This window comes from Amblyraja radiata, chromosome 5, assembly GCF_010909765.2.
Source record: "Amblyraja radiata isolate CabotCenter1 chromosome 5, sAmbRad1.1.pri, whole genome shotgun sequence".
Taxonomy (NCBI): domain Eukaryota; kingdom Metazoa; phylum Chordata; class Chondrichthyes; order Rajiformes; family Rajidae; genus Amblyraja; species Amblyraja radiata.
Genome location: NC_045960.1, coordinates 21066784 through 21091874, shown reverse-complemented (window position 1 = coordinate 21091874; position 25091 = coordinate 21066784). Strand labels below are relative to the sequence as shown.

The window sequence follows — 25091 nt, the reverse complement described above, 5'->3', positions numbered from 1 at the left end:
TCTATGCCTCTCACAATGTTATATACTTCTATCAGGTCTGCCCTCAACCTCTGATGATCTAGAGAAAACAATCCAAGTTTATGCAACCTTTCCTTGTAGCTGAAATCCGGGCAGCATTCTGGTAATTGTCGATGCTTATGCAACTCAAATCATAATCATAATTAGCTATCAGTATGACAATGGTTGAGAAGTCGAGGATGTGAGAACGTGAAATAATAATAGCAATCCGTCCATCACAACCGACACAAGGATCAGCTTTAGACAAACCTTTGGGTTAGGACACTTCAAAAATTGACAGTTCTCTCAGTACAGATACTCCTTCCCATCTCTGTCTTTGATGGCTGAATTCTAATCTCGGTACTCTGCCTTATATATTACATTTCCTATCCAAGGAAAATAGACTCTCAGCTGTCAAGTTTATTTTAATATTTGAGTGACATCACGTTTCATTCTTTTAAACTCTGGGAAATAAAAGTAAATGTTATACTTGCAGCTCATTGACTCTGTTCCTTTCTTCATGGAGATCCCAATTCCCTTGGCCAAAGCAGATGTGGTGTTAGGTCCCATCACTCAAAATACCTCAAAGTTAACAAAAAATATCACTCACATTTGTACAAATGATCTATAATCAATTTCTATACATAGACTAGAGTTTGCTAACTATTTGCTTCTATAAACCTTTTAACTTGTGTATCAAGGCATTTTCAGCGGGCCCACACACTTTCTGACTCACTCTTTTTTTACCCTAGTAGTACAAATCTACGTTGCTTTTGATGTCCATTGGAAGATTTGTTTCCTCTTCCTTTTTTGTTACTCTATTGTTCACTTTCTCTATTTTCTCTTTCCCATTTCAAAGGTCTGTGCTAATATTTGTCTATCTACACGCATCTTTTCATTTTGTTCTTTTTTTGATGGGGAGGTTGGGTGGAGGAGAATGAAACTCCCGCCTCTTAAGGGTATAAACTGATACTTTTCTTTCCTTATTGTTTTTATGTGATGAATATCCTCTTCTGCTCTTTTCGAGTCAAATCCATTAGTAGATTTGCCCAGTTTATTGTAGGCAGTTTCTATCATTGCACTGAAGGCAACCTTACCCAAATCGAGAGTCTTACAAACTATTTTATGTTTCATTATTTGGAACAGTGCAATGAACTCAACAATATTGTAATTGTTTATAGACAAACTATTAACCAAACCTGGTTCATTACTCATTGCTCAATCCAACATGGTGTGTTCCTCGTCAATCCCAGACATACTTTTGCTATCCTGAACATGATTAAGAAATGTATTCTTATTGTACATGGGATACCAACCTATATGAAGGTTAACATCCTCCAATATATCCCTTCTGTCTTTGCTGCATGCTCGTCCTGCATTTTTGCATTCTGTCACCACGGCAGCTATCAGAAGTCCTGCTCTGAAACATCCATCACAATCCAACCACTTCTTTTTCCAAATTCCACGTAGCCTTCCCTTCCTTATTTACCTCTCCTAACATTCTTTCTCAGTGCAGTAACTTCTTTCTTCATCACTAAGACCGATGCTGCCCAACATTCCTAAAGTACCTTATGACCAGGTATATTTAGTTCCCAACTCCAACCTTGGTGCAACCCCCTCTCATATCAGCAGCCAACACTGAACCAAACATTTAAAGATGCTGAAAAGAAGCCTTGCACACTTTACAGTCACATTTAAATGTATCTACTCAAGAGATACTGCTGTGTTGGCATAATAAAGGGACCAGTGATTACTAGCATACCATCGTCGATATGTCCCAGACCACAGGTTATCCTGAGTAAATGTTACAGAAGAAACTTTAGGCAATAAGCAATCTCAGCAACAGTACAATTATAAGTACAAATGAACATGCCAAGTGAAATCAACTGTATTGTAGTTTTAGATGCCTGTGACTGTGATCCGGTGTGTTTTGTTGTAGCTATGTTTCGCACCACTGGATTTTGGTTGATTTGAATAAAATCTTTAGTAGGATTAAAGTTTTTTGAACGTTCTGATGAAACAATATGTAAGTGTAAGTTTCTGGTTAGGTATGTAAATGAAGTGCTGCATGGATTATTGGGACTGCTGTTCACATCTGTATTGATTTGAATGATTGGATTAAATAGTACATCCAGATTGTGCAGCACGGTGGTGCAGCGGTAGTGTTGCTGCCTTACCGGGTTCGATCCTGACTACAGGTGCTGTCTGTACGGAGTTTGTACGTTCTCCCCATGACCTGCATGGGTTTTCTTCAGGTGCTCCGGTTTCCTCCCACAATCAAAAGACGGTTTGCAGGTTAATTGGCTCGGTATAATTGTAAATTGTCCCTAGTGTGTGCAGGATAGTGTAAGTGCACGGGTATCGCTGGTCGGCGCAGACTCAGTGGGCCGAAGGGCCTGTTTTCGCATTGTATCTCTAAAGTAAAATAAACTAAAAATTAGCTGTGACACAATGCTAGGTGGCAGTGTGGACTGTGAGGAGATTACAGAGAGCCTTCAGGGGCAGGTTAAATGAATGGGCAAAGGCACTCAGACTATAACGTGGAAAAATGCGACATTAATCACTGGTGAATAATGGAGTATTTTTACAAACAATGAGAGATTGAAAGATGCTGGTGTTTAGAGGGACGGGTGTCCTGGTACATGAATCGCTGAAAGTTAACAGAGAGATGAAAAAAGTAATTAATAATGTTGACGTTTATTGCTTTATTTGAGTAGAAGAGTAAGGCCCCTTTGGCTTTAATTATGGAATCTGTATCTAATATTATGTTCAGGTCTAGTCCCTTTGCCTAAGGATTACATCAATGAAACGACTGCAGCTCAGAACCGGGTAGAGTGAGTTTCCAATGACAACCTGTCAGCAAGTGTGGATGAGTGAAAAGTTGTCACGGGCATGAATAAAATGTTTTAAATGATGAGGGAGGTCTTAGCAGTGGTTTAATTCAGTCTATAGATTGCACTGCAGATCAATGCCAGTGGTTTCCCCATCTTGTTTCTCAACACGTAATATAATAATAAGTACTGATAAGGAGAAGAATGCAATTGTTTGTTCAGATGGGCATAAACATTTCCTTCTAGCAGCTCTTTTGATTTGCATTCCAGTGGTGATTTAATGAGTCTTGTGAGCAAAAAATCCACTGTGGTTGTTGTAGGCACAGTGTAACCATTTAGTCACAAGTCTGCCTATAACAAATCCTGGCTTGAAGATGTAAATATAACTCTCAACAGAAAGGTCGATCAAAGAGCAGGCTTGTTCAATGTATTAAAATGTTCTCCAGCCTTGGGTAACAAATAAACTAAATGCTTTCTCATCTCTTAAAGAATATATTTTTTAACATTTTTTTTAGTCCAACTAGTACATTCTTCCTTTATAGGCCAGCACAATAATCTCATGAGAATATCCTTCTCTCATCAGAACCATATTTAATTGACTTTGTTCTCTTGCCCCTCCTGTCATTGTTCAACTCTCTCTTTCTCAGAGATCATAAGATCATGTGATAGGAGCAGAATTAGGTCATTCAGCCCATCAAGTTTACTCCGCCATTCAATCATAGCTCAACTAACTCTCCCTCCTAACCCCATTCTCCTCCCCATATCTTCCAACATCTGTACTAATCAAGAATCTTATCTATCTCTGCCTAAAATATATCCACTGACTTGGCCTCCACAGCCTTCTTTGGCAAAGAATTCCACAGATTCACCACCATCTGGCTAAAGAAATTCCTCCTCACCCCTTCCTGAATGAATGTCCTTTAATTCTGAGGCTATGACCTCTATTCCTAGACTCTCCCACTGGTAGAAACACCCTCTCCACATCAATCTATCCAAGCCTTTCACTATTCGGTACGTCTCAATAAGGCCCTCCTCATTCTTCTAAACTGCAGCAAGTACAGGCCCAGTGCCGTCAAACATTCATCATATCTTTACCTACTCAATCGTGGAATTATTCTAGTAAACCTCCTGTGGACCCTCTCCAGAGCCAGCACATCCTTCCTCAGATATGGTGCCCAAAATTGCTCACAATATTCCAAATACTGACCAGCGCCTTATAGAGCCTCAGCATTACATCCCTGTTACATAGAAAGTAGGTGCGAGAGTAGACCACCAGGTCCGTCGAGCCCGCACCGCCATTCGCTCATGGCTGAACACTAAACAGACACACTTACCCACAAACAGTAGACACAAGACACAGAACACAAGACACTACCTTCCCCTTTATACCGCTATCACCCCTCTCCACCCCAAGAACCTCGTGATCTCCTGGGGGAGGCAAAAAACCGGATAAAAACCCAGGTCCAATTCGGGAAAAAAATCCGGGAAATTCCTCTCCGACCCCAATCCAGGCGATCGACGCTTGTCCAGGAGATCACTCAGGTCTTACTATACTAACCATACCTAGGTCCATATCCCTGCCCTCTCCCCGTAGCCCCTTATCCCCTTGGCAGCTAAAAAACCATCTATTTTAGTCTTAAATATATTTAAAGTTTCTGCTTCCACTGCTCCCTGGGGCAGTGAATTCCATAAATTAACCACCCTCTGGGTGAAGAAGTTCTTCCTCATCTCAGTTTTAAAAGAGCCCCCCCTTATTCTGCAACTATGTCCCCTAGTTCTAGTTTCCCCGATCATTGGGAACATCCTCGGTGCATCCACCCGATCAAGGCCCCTCACGATCTTATATGTTTCAATGAGATCGCCTCTCATTCTTCTAAACTCCAAAGAGTAGAGTTCCAGCCTACTTAACCTTTCCTCATATGTCAATCCCCTCATTGCAGGAATTAATCTTGTAAACCTTCGCTGCACTGCCTCCAGGGCTAGTACATCCTTTCTTAAGTATGGACCCCAGAACTGTACACAGTATTCCAAATGTGGTCTCACTAATACTGTGTACAGCTGCAGCAAGACCTCCGTGTTTTTATACTCAATCCCCCTAGCAATAAAGGCCAAAACTCCATTGGCCTTCCTGATTGCTTGCTGCACCTGCATACTAACTTTTAGTGATTCATGTACTAATACCCCTAGATCCCTTTGCGTTGCATTACAACGCAGCTCCTCCTCATTTAGAAAATAACTTGCCCTATCATTTTTTTTCCCAAAGTGAATGACTTCACATTTATTAGTATTAAATTTCATCTGCCAAGTTGTTGCCCACTCACCTAGCTTATCTATATCCTTTTGCAGACTCTTCCTATCCTCCTCATCCCCTACTTTTCCTCCCATTTTTGTATCGTCCGCAAATTTTGATATATTACACTTGGTTCCCTCCTCCAAATCATTTATATAAATTGTGAACAACTGGGGTCCCAGCACCGACCCTTGCGGAACCCCGCTAGTTACCGGTTGCCATCCCGAGTATGAACCATTTATCCCCACTCTCTGCTTCCTATTTGTTAGCCAATCCTCTACCCATGCTAATATATTACCCCCAATCCCATAATTTTTTATTTTTAGCAATAGTCTCTTATGTGGCACCTTGTCAAAAGCCTTTTGGAAGTCCAAGTATACCACATCCACCGGTTCCCCTTTATCCACCCGGGTTGTTACTTCCTCAAAGAATTCGAGCAGATTCGTTAAACAGGACTTCCCCTTCACAAAACCATGCTGGTTCTGTCCGATGAAGTCATGTTTATCCAAGTGCCCCGTTAGTGTTTCTTTAATAATTGTCTCTAACATTTTACCCACCACCGATGTTAGACTAACCGGTCTATAGTTACCCGCCTTCTGTTTACTTCCTTTTTTAAATATAGGTGTTACATTGGCCATTTTCCAATCCACTGGGACCGTTCCTGCCTCCAGGGAGTTTTGGAAAATTATCACCAATGCATCCACAATCCCCACCGCTATCTCCCTCAAGACCCTTGGATGTAATCCATCAGGCCCAGGGGATTTATCCTCCTTCAGTCTCATTAATTTCCCTAATACCACCTCCTTGGTGATCTTAATAGTATTTAGCTCCTCCATTCCTACCGCCCCCTGTTTATCCAGCGTTGGAATATTTTTTGTGTCTTCTATGGTGAAGACTGATACAAAATACTCGTTTAATGCCTTTGCCATTTCCATGTTCCCCACCAACAACTCTCCAGTCTCACCCTCCAATGGACCAACGTTCACCTTAGCCACCCTTTTTCTTTTTATATAGCTATAAAAACTCTTACTATTAGTTTTTATGTTGTTCGCTAAATTCCTTTCATAGTCTATTTTCCCCGTCTTAATTAATCTCTTAGTTATTTTTTGCTGACCTTTAAATGCTTCCCAATCCTCTACCCTCCCACTATCTCTGGCTACCTTATATGCCCTTGCCTTCAGCCGAATACTATCCTTTATAGTTTTACTGAGCCATGGCTGACTGTTCTTACCCTTACCCCTTTTTTTCTTCATAGGAATAAATTTTTCTTGAAGGTTATACAGTATACCCTTAAACGTACACCACTGCTCATGTACCGTCTTATTCTTGAGTCTGCTATCCCAGTCAACTTTGATCAGCTCAGTCCTCATACCTTCATAATCCCCCTTATTTAGACTAAGCACCCTAGCCTGAGTTTCAACCTGCTCCCCTTCTATTTGAATATGGAATTCGACCATATTGTGGTCACTTGTTCCCAACGAGTCCCTAACTATGACATTTTTAATTAATCCTGCTTCATTACACAGGACCAGATCCAAGATTGCCTCCCCCCTTGTCGGTTCTGTGACATACTGTTCTAGGAACCCGTCTCTAATACATTCTATAAACTCTTCCTCTAGTCTACCCTGCCCAGTTTGGTTTGCCCAATTAATATGAAAATTGAAGTCCCCCATGATTACAGCAGTTCCCTTTTTACATGCGTCAACTATTTGCAGATTTATGTTCTGACTAACAGCGTCACAGCTATTTGGAGGTCTATAAATTACACCCACTAGTGTTTTTTTCCCCTTATTATTCTCTATCTGTACCCAAGCTGTTTCACTATCCTGATCCTTCAACGCAATATCCTTCCTCTCTATTGCCGTTATTCCCTCCCTTATTAAAAGGGCCACCCCTCCTCCCTTTCTTTCCTGTCTATCTTTCCTAATTGTCGAGTACCCCTCTATATTTAACTCCCAGTCCTGATCCCCTTGCAGCCATGTCTCCGTAATGGCCACGATATCATAACTATATATACTTAATTGCACCGTTAATTCATTTATCTTATTACGAATACTCCGTGCATTTAGATAAAGCACTTTCAGATGATTTTTACTACCCTTCCTTTCCATTTTTGCCCCTTTTACATCTAGAGCTTTATCTTCACACATTCTGTCTCCTGTCACATTTTGACTTTCCGCTTCCCCACTGATACCCTGCTCTATTTCCTCTACCCCTGCCGTTATTACCCCCCTTGATACCTCCCCCCCGCTACTTAGTTTAAAGACCTCTCTACTGCCCTAGTTATATGATTTGCCAGGACCCCAGTCCCAGCACCGTTCAGGTGAAGTCCGTCCTTACAGAACAGATCCCCCCTGTCCCAGTACTGGTGCCAGTGGCCCAAGAAACCAAACCCATTATTCCCACACCAGTCTTTGAGCCACGCATTTAGCTTTCTAATTTTACGTACCCTCGCCGATTTGGCCCGTGGCTCAGGTAGCAATCCGGAGATCAGTACCCTCGAGGTTCTGCTTTTTAATTTATTCCCTAACTGCTCAAACTCCTTCAGCAGATCCTCCTTCCTCGTCCTTCCTATGTCATTGGTCCCCACATGGACCACGACCACTGGATCCTCCCCCTCCCACTGCAAATTTCTCTCCAGCATCGCAGAGATATCCTTAACCCTAGCACCGGGTAGGCAACACAGCCTTCGGGACATGTTCTGCTGGCCGCAGAGAACCTTATCTACCCCCCGAATAATACTATCCCCTATCACTACGGCATTTCTTCTAACTCCCCCCTCTTGAATGGCCTCCTGATCCACGGTGCTGCAGCCAGGTTGCTCATCCCTCCCACAGCCCCTGATCCCGTCCTTACATTGAGTAAGAGCCTCGGTCATGCTCGTCAGGGACAAGGGCTGTGGCTCCTGCCGCATCTCCTCCTGGTTCCCCCTACCTGCCTCGCTTATGGCCACACCTTCCTTTCCTTGCTCACTGCCTACTGAATTAGTTAAACTGGTCGGTGTGACCATCCCCTGGCACAAAACATCCAGGTAATACTCCCCCTCCCTGATGTACCGCAGCGTATGAAGTTGGGTCTCCAGCTCATCAATGCGGAGCTGGAGTTCCTCTAGCCTCAAACACTTACTGCAGCTGTAGGGATCTTCTACATCAATGGTGTCGACAAATTCCCACATCTCGCAGTATTGGCACATCTCCTGACCGCCCATCTTATATAAGTAATTAACTGGTCCTATTTAAGAATCCCCTACTGTATTGATACACCCCTTATTTATATAATCCTACCTCCTATAAATGGGAAAGTACTCACCCCAGCCGTAAATTACCTACTGGTTTGGCTGTCTGGTGGTAATTCCTTCCGCTCTTCCTGTCTGGTCCACTGCTCCCTTGCAGTGCGTGGCAAACCTCTTTGCCTCTGTTAGTCTCTGTTAGTCTCTCGAGTCTCTCGAGCCGCGGTGAGTTCCACCTGCTACAGTAGTGAGTTCCACCTGCAACAGTAGTGAGTTCCACCTCATACGATTGGTCTAGAAGATTATGCTCTAGATTTCTTCTGCATTTGGGCAGTTAACTCAATGTTGATCCTTGGTTTTGCATCCGGAAGTTAACCTCGTGGTGCCTGCGCTGCGTCCTGCGTCAGCATACGTCTCTTGCGTGTGACCACGTTCCTTGGTCATAATCTGCATGCGTGCGTAATGATGTTTTGTATACAAACCCTCTCGAAATAAATGCTAGCATTGCACTTGCCCTTCTTTAGTACCGATTCGACTTGCAGATTAACTTTTTGGGAATCCTACACCAAATCCCTTTGTTCCTCCGATTTCTGGATTCTCTCCCCATTTAGAATATAATCTACGCCTTTATTCCGATTCCGAATGCATGACTCCATACTTTGCTACACTATTTTACACTATTCTGCCACTTCTATGCCTATTCTCCCAACCTATCCAAATCCTTCTGCAGAGTCCATGCTTTCTCGACACTACCTGCCCCTCCACCTATTTTCGTATCATCAGCAAACCTATTTTCGTATCATCACAAAGCTTTCAATCCCCTCATCCAAATCATTAATATACAACGTGAAGAGTAGCGGCCCCAGCACCGACCCCTGCGGAACTCCGCTGCTCACTGGGTGCCAACCTGAAAAAAACCCCTTTATTGCCACTCTTTGCCTTATTCCATCCAACCAACCAGATATCCATGCTAGTATCTGCCCTTTGATACCATGGGCTCTCATCTTCCTTAGCAGCCTCCCGTGTGGCACCTTATCAAGCATCTTAAAATCTAGGTAAACAACATCTACTGCCTCACCTTTGTCTGTCCTGCTATTTACTTTTTCAAAGAATTCCAGCAACTTTGTCAAGCAAGACCTCCTCTTTACAAAGCCATGCTGACTTCTATTTTATCATCAACTTTTTTCTTCGTAACCTCATCCTTTACAATGGACTCTAAAATCTTACCAACCACCGAAGTCAGACTAACCAGCCTATAGTTCCCACTATTCTGATTTGTTCCCTTCTTGTGCAGCGGGGTAATATTGACAATTCTCCAATCATCTGGTTCCACTCTGGACTCCAGTGATTCTTGAAATATCACTAACAATGCCTCCACAATCTCTAAAACCACCTCTTTCAGAACCCTAGGGTTCAGTCCATCTGGTCCAGATGACTTCTCCACCTTCAACCCTTTCAGTTCCCAAACACCGTCTCCCTAGTAATTGCCATTCCACTAATTTCCACCCCCTGATTATCTTGAATTTCAGGCATGTTGGTGGTGTCTTCTACTGTGAAGATTGATGCAAATTGAACTCCTCTGCCATTTCTTTATTAGTTATTCAACTCCTCTGCCATTTATTTATTCTTCTCTTTAAATAATACTCTTTACTCCCTTAAGCTTCAGGCTTGAGACAGAAAAAATAAAATGCTAGGAATAGTCGGATCAGGCAGACAAATTGGAAGAATGTGCATATTTCTGGTCAAAATCTTTCATCAGAAAAGTAAAAGAGAATTTTAAATTGCCAAGTAGGAAGGAAAGGGAGAGTGAGATCAAATATCCGTGGAAGGGTGGAATTCAAGAGAGATTAGATGGATGACAAAGGGATGTTGATGCAAGGCAAAGGAAATTATGACGGGGCAAGTAAGGAAGCAAAAGGCTGGTGCAAAGCTGTAAATGGAATTGGTTGTATAATTTTCTGAAGACGCCCAGCTCAAAGATGATCTGAAGAAAGACACAAAATGCTGGAGTAACTCAGCGGGACAGGCAGCATCTCTGGATAGAAGGAATAGGTGTTGTTTCGGGTCAAGACCCTTTCATCAGACTGAGAGTCAGGGGAGAGGGAGACACAAAGATAAGGAAAGGTAAAGTGTGTGAAAACAGGACATTAAAAGAGAAGATCAAAGATGATCATCTTTCTCCCGCAATCCCCCCTCCTGCCTCTCCTTTCTTTCAGCTTTATTTCCTGCCCAATCTGCTCCCACCCCGCAATCAGTCTGAAGAAGGGCCCTGACCCAAAACATCACCTATCCATGTTCTCCAGAGATGCTGCCTGCCCGCTGAGTCTTTCTCTGGTAAACCAGCATCTCCATTTTCCTTGCGATTACATCAAAGATGACGTGTTTGTCAAGCTTACGATGAACTTTATTGTAACACTGTCGATAAAGCAGTGGAGCAGGCCAGAAAATTGAATTGACAAATGCAAAATACCTTGATGCAGAAATAACAACTGAAAATGCTGGAAATACTCAGCCTGTTTCGCAGCATATGTGGAGGGAAAAACAGCTAATAGTTCAGGCTGATGACCTTTCAGAAATAAATTTAGAATGGATTGGAAACTCAGGATCATGATTACTGCAGACAGAGCATGTGTGTAACACAAAGTGGTGACTCGTTTATGTTTGGTGTCCCCAATGTTGAGGAAACAACATGACAAACAGAGTATGTTCAATTAAAAGAACTGCTGGACAAAATGTATGGGCCTTTGCTATTTGGGAGAGAAAAAGTAAAAGGGTATGTGTGGCACAGAATGAAGTTGTACAGCAGACAGTCATGGGAGCAGTGTGGGTTTCAGAGAAGAAGTGGCCCAGAATGCTGAAAGGGAGGAAAGGACATACCAGATGGAGTCAACAAACTAAATCCATGGTGTGTCCTAGTCCACGGTGTCAACAATCCTGTGTTATTACTCCAGAATCACACTCTGCCAGTTTGGACATGTTTTAGTTCCATAAACCTCTGCTTTATGAGAAGGTTTTCTAAAAAATAAACAAGGTAAGGTGACCCACTGAATCATTGGCCAAAGAAATTGGCTATCCATACCCAACTGACACGTGGTTCCAGACCCACAGCGTGGTATTGGACTCTTCACTACTCTATGAAGGGGCTCAACCAGATACTCAATAGACGTCATCATTCAAGGGAACTGGGAGTGAGCAGTGAATGCCATCTTTGCCAGTGACGTGCAGAGAGTGAAGTTAGAGGAAGTGTTCTTGCCACTGAGTAGTGATGGATATGACACACAGTTCACCGTGGCTGCGTAGTGCCTGTTCTTGGTACATTGGAACAATTCCTGACAGACTAGATGTAACAACTGGTAAGGTGGTGTACATGGATAGTTGGGATGGGGGGTTGGGTAAGGAAGGAGGGAGTTCCAGAGGCAGGGTAAGGTTAAAAGGAAAGGTGCGGTTATAAAAATGACTAATGTTTCTAAAATTTACAATTGGAGTGGACAATGAAATGGTTGAGCAGAAGTTACAAATCCATCAAGTGTTCATTCAACCGCCACTTTATGGAAAAGTGTTGCTCTCAATGTTACTTGATTATTATTAGTTTTCCAAATTTATGGTGTGGGGAAGGGAGAAAGGGCGGAAAATATATATAGGTCTAAATGGATGTTTTGGACTCTTCATTCATAGTTAACTTGTGTTTCCTTTCTCTATTGAAGCATTCTCGTGCCTGTGTACCAGCTAGCAAAGGCAGACGTGTAAGATGTTGTCTTAGTTCATTTTGCTGCGTGTGCACTGTATGGACAGTTACGTGTGTGCGCGTTGCTATGGGCCTTAATGCTTGTTTTTGTTGTTGCTGCAGCTATTTACCTACTGTCTTCCCCCAAATTCACTCTCCCTCTCCCTCTCCCTCTCCCCCCCTCTCTCCCTCTCCCTCCCTTTCCCCTCATCCTCTCTCTTTCCCCTTCTCCCTCTTCCTACTCTCCTACTCCCCTCTCATCCTCTCCCTCACTCCTTCCCCTCTCTCTTCCCCTCTACCTCTTACTCCCTCTGCCTTTCTCTCTCTCTCCCTTTTGCAGTTTGCATGTTGTGACTGTTCATTCCTAATAGCTTGCACTGTGTTGCCCCAGTCAGGAAGCCATAGTGGCCACGTTGTTAAACTCTCCCCACTCTGTTAACCTCAAGGAGAAATTATTTAATCTCAGTGAAATCAACACTTAAACCACTTACTGAACAATTAATCTTGGTGATGTCTTTAACTTCATCTCTAACCAAAAGCATTTCAAACGTGTATGGTTTGAAAGTTTCAGCAATACATCTGGAATGTCACACTGTCACCCATCCTGCAGAGAAAGGGATCTAGTTATCTCATATTTTTCATCTCCATACATACACTTTAAAGTAAAATCAGATGTTGCTGAGAATATTCAGCATCTGAAACGAGTTAACATCCACTACGTATAAATCCTTCTTCAAAACTGAAAAGAGTACAATCAGTTAAAAGAAAAATAATGGTTGATTATTGTAAAAACAACCAATATCAACATCAGGCAATATCAGCTTATATTAAGGGAAAGCAAGTAATGCTTAAGGAAAGAGCATTGCTGCACCCATTGATATCCTGTGCTGAATGTCACAAGCCATTTCATTCAAAATGAGCTCATAGTTCCTGGCACGGATGTGTGGAATTAAAATATTTGGCTTTTCTGATGGCACATGTTATTCAAGAAAAGTGAACCTTGGCCTGGCTCCGATGTCCATAGAGTCTGCGTCTGGTCATTTACGTGACATATACAACCCTTATAAAGGATGAGGAGACGAGAAAATGTAGGATTGAAGCTGACCCAATGGATTTAGCTCTTGAGTGATGTAAGAGTTCTGTAATGTGGACACGATCCCTCAGGGCATCAGTGGGACAATGTCATTGTCACTCAGACTCTTTGTAGAACAGTGACTTTATCTTTCAACATATCAGGTCACTGACAATACCATTACTTAAGATTTTAGAATGTCCCTCAACATATCAAAATAACCCACAATGTTCTTGGGACAGTTTGCAGCATGAACGCAAATCTTTGGGGGGTTTCAAAACCCAGTCAGGCAGTGTCCCGGGATATCACAGACCAGTCAGGCAGTGTTCGGGATATCACAGACCAGTCAGGCAGTGTTCGGGATATCACAGACCAGTCAGGCAGTGTCCTGGGATATCAGAGACTGGTCAGACAGTATCCTGGGGTATCATTACCTGTAATGCACTTTATCAGAGCATCGGGTGGTGTGTTCATGCAGGATGTCGGAGCATCATTGACATTTGTCATTTCACCAAAGACTCGGCGATACAGTGAAATGCAGTGAGATATAGCCTCATTCATTACACGCTGTAATGTTCCTGTCACTTATCATTCAATGTAACATCAGAACCACTAACCTTGAAGCGCTGGGGTCGGTTGAATTTCTCCCAATTGGTTTTCGGCCTTGATCGCTCTCCTCCTTTGCTGTTTCTCTCCTGCTGTCAACTATGGCTTCTCTTTGCAGAATGGTGGGCTGCTCTTTGAGAATGTCTTTGGGGTGCTACGTAAGCAGGAAGAGCTTGCTCTGGTAAAGCTGAAGTTGAACGCCTGCATGTGGCACTTTAATGGAGGGTGGGGAGGTGGGTTTGGGGGTGGTGTATGGGTGAGTGTGGGGACCTGGAGGTTGTAACATCAGCATCAACATGGTTGACAAAAACTGCAGCAATTGTTCACTGCTTGTGTACTCTTTAGGTTCAGATCTCAGGCTGCGGTAGCTGAGTATTATAATACAAGACATAAACTCCCATGCTAGTTAATATCATGCCTTTAAGATGTAAAAGCTATCAGGCCACATCCCAGGCACATCACAAATTCAACAGAATGCCCAAAAATCACAATACTGCCATCCGCAGTTAGTCTTTCTGCTGCTTACTGATCTGGCTAAAACATAGTGGATAACCCACTAGATCTATCCGTGCCATAGAAACATTGCCCCAGCAACAATTAGTACCGTCTGGGGATAAGAGCAGCACAGTGGTGCAGCTTGTTAGCTACAGCTTCACAGCTCCAGTGATCCGGATTCAGTCCTGAACTGTGCTATCTGCGAGGAGTTTGCACTTTCTCCCCATGTGGGTCCTTCTGGCGGCTTTGTTTTCCCCCATCCCATACGGGAAGATAGGTTGACTTTAAATTGCCTCTGATTAGTAGGTGAGCGGTAATATTAGGGTAGTAGTGGTTGGGAGTATGGCGAGAATAAAATTGGGAGTAGTGTGAATGGGTGTTTCTTGGTAGGGACACGATGGGCCGAGTGACCTGTTTCCGTATTGAACAGCTCTATGACTCTGTGAGACGTTTACAATAAACCCCATATTAATAGCATTCTGGAAGTTGGTGCATGGGGAAGGGCCAAGGCAGGATCTTCAGACGGACAATACTTTGGCGTTACCAAGGACGTGATTTACATGTAATGGCCTGAGATCACATATTCCATCACTTCTGAAATCCCAGAATTAGTATTTGCAGCTTACTAATGTTAATTCTAAATCATTTATTGCTTGGAAGAATAATCAATCTTTCCCTTAGTTTAAAGTAGGAATATAAACAGAACAAGACAGTATTTGTTCCTTACACAGTCATACACCATCCTGAATTGGACCCTCCTTTGTTCCCTCATCACACGGTAAATATCCTGGCACCCACTCCCTACAAACGCTCTGCAGATATCTTCATTAGTCCAGCAGTGCTACAAGAGGCAGTTCCCACCATCTTCACCATGGTAAAAAGAATTGGAGAATGAATTCATGGTCATCTCAACTTTTTGTTATATTTAAATTCTCAGATAATTCTAGTCAGTTAAGTTGAGATATACTGTGCTTCTGATTACAACCAGGTAATTGCATAATATAGTAATGTAGAAAGTGGCAAAGCAAGATTTTATCAAGTATTTGAAAATCAAAAAGTACAGTAAAAACTTGAAAAACCCCAGAAAATGCTGGACACAGTCTGCAGATCAGGGAACATCTGTGGAGAGAAAAACGGGATTGATTCTAGTTGAAGATTCATTATTTTATAAAAGTGTCGCCCACTTTAGAGGGGGGAGAAGTTCCACAAACTAACAGATTCAAAAGCAAGCTGTTTACTCTAGATTTATTTCCCACATGTTCAAAATGTGGTTGTCTGGGTATAGGTGCAGTTTAAAAGTTAGGGATCAGTACATTTCTGTGATTACCTTTTCTTTTGGAAGGGATTTCTTTTGGAAGGGATTATGAATGAGGATCACCATTGAGGGAGGGAAAAGAGAATGTCTGCCCCATCTCTGATCAAAGACCATGAATTGTAAATGATGGGGAGAAAATACCTCAATCTCATGTCTCTGCATGGATCACTATTTAACTTTTGGAAAATGAATGCCAGAGAGTTTGGGTCACCAGCATAAGCATATATTAACAGGGATTTATTTTCATAGATTGATTCCATTGAGAATTTCAACCTTTCCAACTCTCCGTCTGGCGAAGAGGTGAAATCACAGGCGTACTTTCGTTCCCGGTCACCGTCGACAGCCAGTGACATTGAGCCTGTGGAGGTTAGTGCATGGGAATCTTTGCCTTTCTCTAATAAAAGGGCATTTTTCTATTTTCTACTGCTTCAGATTTTACCCAGGATGACGGGCTATTGTAGCCGGGAATAGAAAAGCATGCAGCTCAATCCAGCCCTCAGCAACTGTTTCGTACTGCTAGAAGGCATCTGGTGCCTCCGGGGAACAAAAATAACCTGTTATCTTTTCTCTTTCCAAACTCCAAGCCCCAATAGAGGGAATTTTGCCTTTTGCTCCACTCACACCATTATATCCATGCATATTTTTATCTAACATAATACCATGCCTCCACCAGGCTTCATTTCATATATTATCAGTGAACTTTTAAACCTCCGGTTGAGCATCAACTTTGCAGTCAAAGACACAAAATGCTGGAGTAACTCAGCCAGTCAGGAACCATCTCTGGAGAAATTGGATAAGAAATGTTTCGGGTCTGAAGAACAGTCCCGATCCATGTTCTCCAGAGATGCTGCCTGACCCGCTGAGTTACGCCAGCACTTTGTGTTTCGTTTTGCAAACCTGCATCTGCAGTTTCTTGAACCCACATCAACTTTGCAGCTTGCAAATTTTCTGTATTACTCTGCCAAGTTTTCCCACAACAAATGTAATTAATTTGTTTTCGTTCCTTGATGCATATGTAGATAGTGTGGCATAATGCTGTAGTTTAATTTTGCAGTGTTACAGGTTTTTTCAAGAGTATCCAATATTATTTTTCCTCATGTCAGAAACGATAAACCTAAATGACCATGAAAATGGTTTATGCTGGATGTAAAACTTGATTTTCTACCAAGGTTTGTTTGGTAGAACTGGAGTAAAGTTTTGTGCAAAAGCTTGCTGCAGCATCTGCAGTCGTTTGTGTCTCCAAACATAGCTGCTAGCCACTCAAGGGATTTGCTTTGAAAACTGACAAGGCATTCTTTAAAATCCCCCCCACTTGTCATGAACCAGCAGTTGAGTACTTTCATTGCTGTGATAAAAATACATCCTGTAGGAGCGCGTCTCTTATAACATGGGATTCAGTGGGAAGTAGGGTCTTGCCTTACGGGAAATCATGATACGGGCGGGTTTTGTTCCTTAACTGCCTGTACAGTATTCGGCCATTAGTGAATGCAGTAAAATGTTTTAGCATTATTATTATTAGCTTGAAAAATGCTTGAAAAATGTTCGGAAGAAATTGCGTAAGATTGAATATCCTGTGTCGGGTCATTTGTAACCTGGGGAGCCCGTGTGTCTAAATCTGAGAAATACAGTGGAAGAATTTTGCCTACATTTAGGATCCAAAGAACCTTTATTGCTGGTGGATAAATGGTTTTGATTGATAGGTTCTTAGCATAGTTGTTTCAACGAATGGAAACGGTTTGTTTAAATTTAAAAGAACAGGACAATGTTTCACCTATATTTCTTGTTCCAATTCCCACTCACTGCAGCTAATCACTATGTTTTAATTTTATTAGGGAGTAGATCTTCCTCCTCGTCCAACACTGACACCAACTATCAGGTCCTCCTACAGTGGTTCCACAGCCTCAAACCCAAAGGTAAGTCCTCCACATTGTGTATCCACCTCAACAATATAGGCTCCAGTGCTGACAGCTGCAAGCACTGTGCATTGTACTCCAATACCTTGAGACTGTAATCTTGCCCTGGCTCATTTGGGACATGTTAAAATTTTCATGGCAGTTCCCCAATTAGAATTTCTACATTATCGTTCTCAGAATTGGAACCAATCACTCAGCGTTTAACCTTTAGAAATTCTACCAAGTGACGCCCATACAGAGAAAACGTAATAGATTTTCATCCAACGCTTATTTCTAAAATGCCGGTTCCTGTTTTAAGGCTGTAATTAAAGGAACTGTGTATGATTTCATTCAGCCACTAATTTTTCCCAGTCTTGATATTCTTTAAACTAACATCACTTTGAAGGGCAGAAAATATTAATAATAACCACTTTTCACCTCAGGCAAAATATATCTTGCTGGAGGAACTCAGTGGCTCAGGCAGCATTTGTGTAGAGAATGGACAGACGACATTTTGGGTGTGCACCCTTCTTCAGACCTGAAAAGTCTGTCCATTCCCTCCACAAATGCTGCTTGGCCCGCTGGGTTTCTCCAGTACTTTGTGTTTTGCTCAAGATTCCAGCATCTGCAGCCTCATGTGTCCCCTTTTCATCTCAAATATTATTTTGCGGATAATCTCATATTAAGAGGAAATGGAATTTAGCAATAAGATTTAGTAAAAAGGATGAGAACATTTGTTAAATGTTGTTCAAAGTTTGATAACTGTCTTTTTTATTAACGTTTCTTCATTCAATGTTCCATTTTATAGCCCAAGGCTCATCAGTTTGTGGTGAAATCTTTTACCACACCTACAAAGTGCAAACAGTGTACATCTCTGATGGTAGGCTTGGTACGCCAAGGTTGCACATGTGAAGGTGAGGAGAATCACGCAATGCCTTGTCACACCCTTTATTATAAAACTGAATGTACTTCAGAAGTAATTGATTGGCCTCAAATTCCTTTTAAATTAATCTGCAAGTCGAAACGGTAGTAAAGAAAGCAAACTCAATGCTAGCATTTATTTCAAGAGGGCTTGTATACAAAAACAGGATGTAATGCTGAGGCTCTATAAGGCGCTCAAAAGGCCGCATTTGGAATATTGTGAGCAATTTTGGGCACTATATCTGAAGAAGGATGTGCTGGCTCTGGATAGGGTCCAGAGGAGGTTTACAAGAATGATCTCAAGAATGAGTAGGTTAACCTATGATGAGTGTTTGTCGGCACTGGGCCTGTACTCGCTGAAGTTTAGAAGAATGAGGGGGGACCTCATTGAAACATACAGAATGGTGAAAGGCTTGGCTAAAGTGGATGTGGAGAGGATGTTTCCACTAGTGGGAGAGTCTAGGACTAGAGATCATAGCCTCAGAATTAATGGACGTTCTTTTAGAAAGGAGATGAGGATAATTTTATTTAGTCAGAGGGTGGTGAATCTGTGGAATTCTTTGCCGTAGAAGACTGTGGAGGCCCTCAGTAGATATTTTTAATGCAGAGTCTTGATTAGTACGGTTATGGGGAGAAGGCAGGAGAATGGGGTTAGGAGGGAGAGATAGATCAACCATGTTTGAATGGAGGAGTAGATTTGATGGGCCTACTGGCCTAATTATACTCCTATCACTTACAGTATGACCTTTTGAAATGTCCAGGAAATTGAAATGTGCACGTGAAGCAGACAGATTTTCTTCTTGTTTGTTGATGTTTTGTTTATACTCTCCCGATTCAATGGTTTCTTGGTTCACTCTAATCATCTATTCATTAAGTTGGTGGGATATTTTCTCAAGCATGGAAAGCTCCTCTGGGGTCTGCATCCATTACACTATGCTCTGGATGAGGGAAGTCAAGAAATTCCCTGGTATTTAGACCTGTGTTTGACCCATATATCTATATATTACTAAAACTCTCATCTTGTTTGTTTGTTTGTCTGTCTGTCTGTGTGTGAGTGAGTGAGTGAGTCAGAACCTGAAATTACGCCAAAACGGTACACAATAGCGCTACAATTGTTGGACCATCTTACTCACAATTGTCCTGCGGTGTGGTGTATCAAAGTTTCGTTCAGATTGATGGTATATTTTACAAGTTATTCACATTTTTAAACTTTACGAAATCCAGTTTGAGAAAAATAATTTGAAGTTGCAGTGGTAGCTAGCAGCTAATGACATCACAATGGGATCTCATTTACATAAACTGCCCGTGAGCCGTGTTCCAGCCCACAATGACATCACAATGGGATCAGCAGCAATGGGACCTCACAATGACGTCAAAGGGGGTAGGGAGGGGAGAGGGGTTATGGAGGGAGTGACGAAGGGTAGGGAGTGACTGAGGGTAGGGGAAAGGAGAGGGAGGGAGAGGTGAGGGAGGGACTGGAGGAGGGGATAGAAGAGGGAGGGTGAAGAGGAGGGGGAGAAAGTGTTGGGGATGAGGGGAAATGAGCTGCGCCTGCGCAGTTGGGGGCTATGGGTGAATGGTGGAATATTGCGTTGGGGGAACGGGTTGTGTTGGGGGAACGGGTGAGTGATGGAAATTGGTTGCGTTGGGGGAATGGGTGAGTGGTGGAATATTGCATTGGGGGAGCAGGCCCCAACGGATCCCACTTGGTCTAGTATCCCTCTAAATCTTTCGCGTGCATATACCTGTCCAAATGACTTTTAAATATTATTGTATTTTGTGTCAACTACTTCCTCTGGCAGATCGTTCCATACACATACCATTCTCCATGTGGAATGGTTGCCCCTCAGATTCCTTTTACATCTTTTCCTTCTCACCTTAAACCTATGCCCTTTAGTTCTTGATTTCCCAACTGGGCATTCACCCAATTTAGACCTCTTGCAAGTAGTAGCAGTGGCAAATGTGCCTTCAGCTTATAAAGCTCACAATTCTCATTCTTTACTAAACCTTTCCATCTTTCTCCCTGCACTTCCCCAACTCTACTCCTAAATATTAAGATTTTTCTTGTCATCTTTTAGCCACATGCTTTAATAATATCTTAAATGGCTCTGTTAATCATTTCTGTGAATCGTTGTGGTGCTATGCAAGTGCAAGTTACTTGATCATGAGATTGCGCGATTAACTCTTGTTTTATTTTTAGTGTGTGGTTTCTCATGCCACGTGACATGCGCAGACAAAGCACCAGCCGTGTGCCCCATCCCATCTGATCAAACTAAGGGTCCATTGGGGATCGACCCACAGAGAGGGATCGGAACTGCCTACGAGGGCCACGTTCGGGTAAGGAAGAATCAATGCAAGGGTGTGGGTTCAAGAGTCGTTGTCCTCATGAACATCCATAAAACACAGCTCATTGAATCTTCAGATGAGGAAAAGGTTTGCAGAAAGGTTTATACACATCTATCGCATCAGGTCTTCAGTTTCTAGTATCCGACACAAAAGAATGGATTGTAACGAGGATATACATGGAGCCCTTCTTAGACTATGTGAGCTCTGTGATTACTCTCTGATCTGAGGTCTTATCATTCAGCGAAACAAAGGTCCTGACTCACTGGATGAATGTTGAAAATGATACAACAAAGTTTGTCTCTTTTATTTAAAAACAAATTTAATTCTCTCACCTAAGCAATCTACTAGGCAATCCAGAGATTGCCAAAATGCTTGAATGTATTCATATACAGTCGTTTCTCAGACTGCATAGCATGCAAACAAAAGCTTTTCACTGTGCCTCGGTACAAATGACAATTATAAACTAAACTAAAATAAAATCAAGATATCATAAAATCCAATATCTGAAACAAAAGAATTGTTCAAAAGCATCATAAAAAGTTTGAAGTAATGCGAGTTTATGAATTTCTCCCTCCTGAAGCTACCTCAGGCAATGGTTAGGCCCCCAGACCTCAATAGTCTTGAACCCTAATTTTACTCTTTAAGGGGCTGTCCCACTGCGGTGACCTAATCTGCGAGTTTAGACAAATTTGCCCTCGACTCAAACTCGCAGCGTGGTCGACATGTGGTCCTAGGAGGTCCTATGAGGTCACTGGAATTCTCCTTCATGCTCGAGGGAAGTTTCCGAATACTTGTGGCCTCAGCTAGTCCGCAAGTCAGCAAGTAAAATTTGGTCGGCATGGTTCTTTTTAACTCGTAGTGGGGTCGCTATTTAGTTACAGGCAGTCGAGGGCAGCCATAGGCAATCTCATTCGCTGACCGGGCATTTTGATTGGGTCATTTGAGTTTTCAGGACGCAGGAAAACTGACCAGTAGGTAAAATGCCCGCTAAACTTTATTATACTTCCTAAAAGTGTCTCCACTCCTTCTCCCCTCCTTCTCTCCCCTTCTCTCCCCCTCTCTCCCCCCTTCCCCCATCCTCCGCGCTCTCTATAGGACTTACCGTACACTGTGCAGCTCAGCTATCTTTCCTTTCTCTTCATCGGGTGTGAATTTCAGACAGCGCTCCCCCACTTTCCCTGGCCCCCCCCCCGCCTTTGCGATGTGTGTGTGTGGTCGGTCGATCCAGCTTGCGGTTTCAACGCTCGAGGTTTTCCAGGCGAGTGCCCTCGAGCTTGAAGGTCGAAGACACTCTTCTTAACGCACGGATTAGGTCGCCACAGTGGGACAGCCTCTTTACCCTATGTTCATTTCAGGGCACATCTTAGGGATCTTGCCAGAAATCATCTCATTACTCAGTGATGAATTCATTTGGTCAACATCCAAGCACAAAATAAATTACACCAACTTTAATTAAAGACAATGTGGCTGTTTTTTCTGCATTATCTTGCTTCACCAAAGAGATTGGTGTTGAAGTGAAAATTAGGCATGGCAAGTCACAATTGAAGAGTTGATGAAAATATTTTGCCAGGATGTTTCAACATGGATCTCCCTGCCAATTTCTTATGTTCATAAATACATATCAAAATGTTTATTTCTCTACATGCCTGTGGAATATTTGCACATGCATCCCTACTCCCACCTCCCAAAATAATACCAATGCTTCATTCCTAGGTACCTAAACCAGCTGGGGTGAAGAAAGGCTGGCAGAGGGCACTGGCTGTGGTTTGCGATTTCAAACTGTTTTTGTACGACATCGCAGAAGGCAAGGCATCTCAACCGAGTGTGGTGGTTAGCCAGGTTATTGATATGAGGTTTGTGCAAGTCCCCTTCCTCTTGTGTGTGAGTCTGAAGAAAGGTCGTGACCCAAAATGCCACCTTTCCATGTCCTCCGGAGATGCTGTCTGACCCGCTGAGTTACTCCAGGACTTTGTGGCCTATGCAAGATTCTAGCATCTGCAGTTCCACGCTTCTTCTTTTGTGTTGTTACCTCCACCCAGTGTGGCCATAGGGATACCAAGCAAATGTGTGGGGTTCTTGACCTGTCAGTCAAATTCTGGGTTTGCAGGATGTCCTTACTGTGTATGCAAGTGTATTTGCCCACAGTTACCTTTCAGTGTGTGCATGTTGATTAGGACCAGCACTTCAACGATGTACTTTCAACAATTACTTTATATTTTTCCACAAGCCAAAGATTTGCTGGTTTGCTAATAGGCCATAGGTCGTCCCCAGCTTACGAATGCACATGCATACAATCAAGACCAGCGAGATGGATTTGCAATGGGGATGCGGGCATCTTCTGCCATCAGGGAAGTCACTGGGTTCACAGCCATATTTCCAACTTGCAAACTGTTAGGGTTAAATAGAGTGTACAACAATGGAACCTTGCTGTAACCCTGTTGAGAGGAAAAAAGAAAAAGATTAGTGCAGATGTGAGTTTGATGGTCAGTATGGACATGCTGGGCCAAATGGCTTGTTTCTGTGCTCGATTAAGAGCCTGTTCCACTTGGGCGTCATTTGCGCGTCACACAGATGGCGCGCAAAGAGTTTGTACATCCCAAAATACTGGGGCACCGCACGTGACCGCGCGCCACTGCCTACATCACCACGCACCATGCCCAGCACATCTCCATTAAACTTTCCCTCTTTCACCATATAGTTATGCCCTCTAATGTTGGATATTCCCAACCTAGGAAAAAGGTTCTGCCTGTTTACCCTGTCTGTGCCTCTCATAATTTTATATTGTCTCCCCTCGACCTCTGGCATTCAGAGAAAACAATCCAAGTCAATCCAACCTCTACTTATAACTGGAACCCTCTGCATTCTGGTAAACCTCCTCTGCACTCTCTCACAAAGTTTCCATTAAATATATCAAGGCTGTATGCCGTGACAAATCACCATGTGGTAAGTTTTACTTTCTAACCACAATTGTAGGTATACAATTTTCTCCCGAATTCCCCATTGGATTATTAAGGATATAGTTTTTAATTCTGCACAAAAATATTTTCAATTCTTGATGACATAATATAACCTGATTTATAATATTTCAGATTATGTGTTAGAGTCAGATATGATATTTTCCCAAATCTTCAAAATGAAAGAAGAACACGGTGCAGTTATCATGCACAAACAAAGCTTGTTATTTTGTCTTTTGTATATCGCTAGCCCAAAAAGACACCGCTTTGTCAGCAGGGCAGTGGCAATTCATTAACAACGGAATGTTAATACCATTTCCAATTCAAATTTTATTTTCACTTTAATTTCCTACAGGGATGAAGAGTTTTCAGTGAGTACTGTATTAGCTTCTGATGTTATCCACGCTAACAGGAAGGATGTTCCTTGTATCTTCCGGGTAAGTGGTGGGATCAGGGGGTGGGGGGGAGTAATGATCATCGGTGGGCTTACAGTGAGGCTTCTCAGCAGAATGTCTTATAACTTTTGTTCTACCCTCACATCAGTACATTTAAACAGTGATGTTCAAACCTTGTGGGTTTTTTCAAATATTTTTATTATGTAATTACAAACAGTGCAGTTTTCTTTACGGGCACAGATTTGTTTGTGTTTCCAATAAAATAATTTACTTTCCACTATTTTTATCAGATACTTTCTCGTTGTGCAATTAGAACAGTAAAGCACAAGAACAGGCCTTTTGGCCCACAATGTCTGTGCCGATCATCTCTTATCTGCCTGCACATGTTCCATATCCCTGTTCCATTCCCTGCATATCCATATGCCTTTCCAAAGGTCTCTTAAAGCCCATTATCATATCTGCCTCGAGTATCAAGTCCCTCAGCATGTTCCAGGCACTTACTACCCTCAGTGTAAAAAACTTACCTTACACATCTCCTTTAAACTTTTTCCATCTCACCTTAAAGCAATGCCCTCTAGTATTAGATTTTTCCATCCTGGGAAGAAGGTTCTCACCTTCTTCAAAAAACTCCTCAAGTTAGTAAAACACAACCTGCTGTGTACAAAGCAATGCTGACTATCCCTAATTAATCCATTCTATCCACCTTAATGCTCTTTTAAGTGCCACAACAGCGCCTCCTTCTTAATCTCAAACTGTCCTTGCATATTAGTATTCTCCACACTGATCTCACTGTCCTCCATGCCCTTCTCCTTGGTGAAAACAGATGCACTCATTTAATACCTCGTCTACATGCCGAGACTCCAAGCACAAATTTCTACACACAACTAGAATTCAAACAGATTAAAAAAACTATGCACGTATCAATTTGGTATAATTGTCATTTAATGATCCTTTAAAGTTCCCTGGCTCAGGAACTCGATGCCTCAGAGTCCTTTTCTTTCATTTTAAGTGCAATTATTAGTTG

At 42.4% G+C, this 25091-nt stretch overlaps 1 protein-coding gene across 7 annotated transcripts in view; it reads left to right on the top strand.

The window, feature by feature from the left end:
- cdc42bpa (CDC42 binding protein kinase alpha) overlaps nt 1–25091 on the top strand; it is a 301642-nt gene that overhangs the window by 234880 nt on the left and 41671 nt on the right. For 6 of the 7 annotated variants that reach the window (XM_033020707.1, XM_033020706.1, XM_033020711.1 and 3 more), the window contains exons 22-28: nt 12052–12090; nt 15809–15925; nt 17392–17472; nt 18260–18365; nt 20573–20709; nt 22432–22571; nt 24028–24109. In XM_033020707.1, coding sequence (XP_032876598.1) covers nt 12052–12090; nt 15809–15925; nt 17392–17472; nt 18260–18365; nt 20573–20709; nt 22432–22571; nt 24028–24109 — 702 coding nt within the window. The remainder of the gene's footprint in view (nt 1–12051; nt 12091–15808; nt 15926–17391; nt 17473–18259; nt 18366–20572; nt 20710–22431; nt 22572–24027; nt 24110–25091) is intronic. The other variant, XM_033020708.1, reaches the window with a different exon arrangement.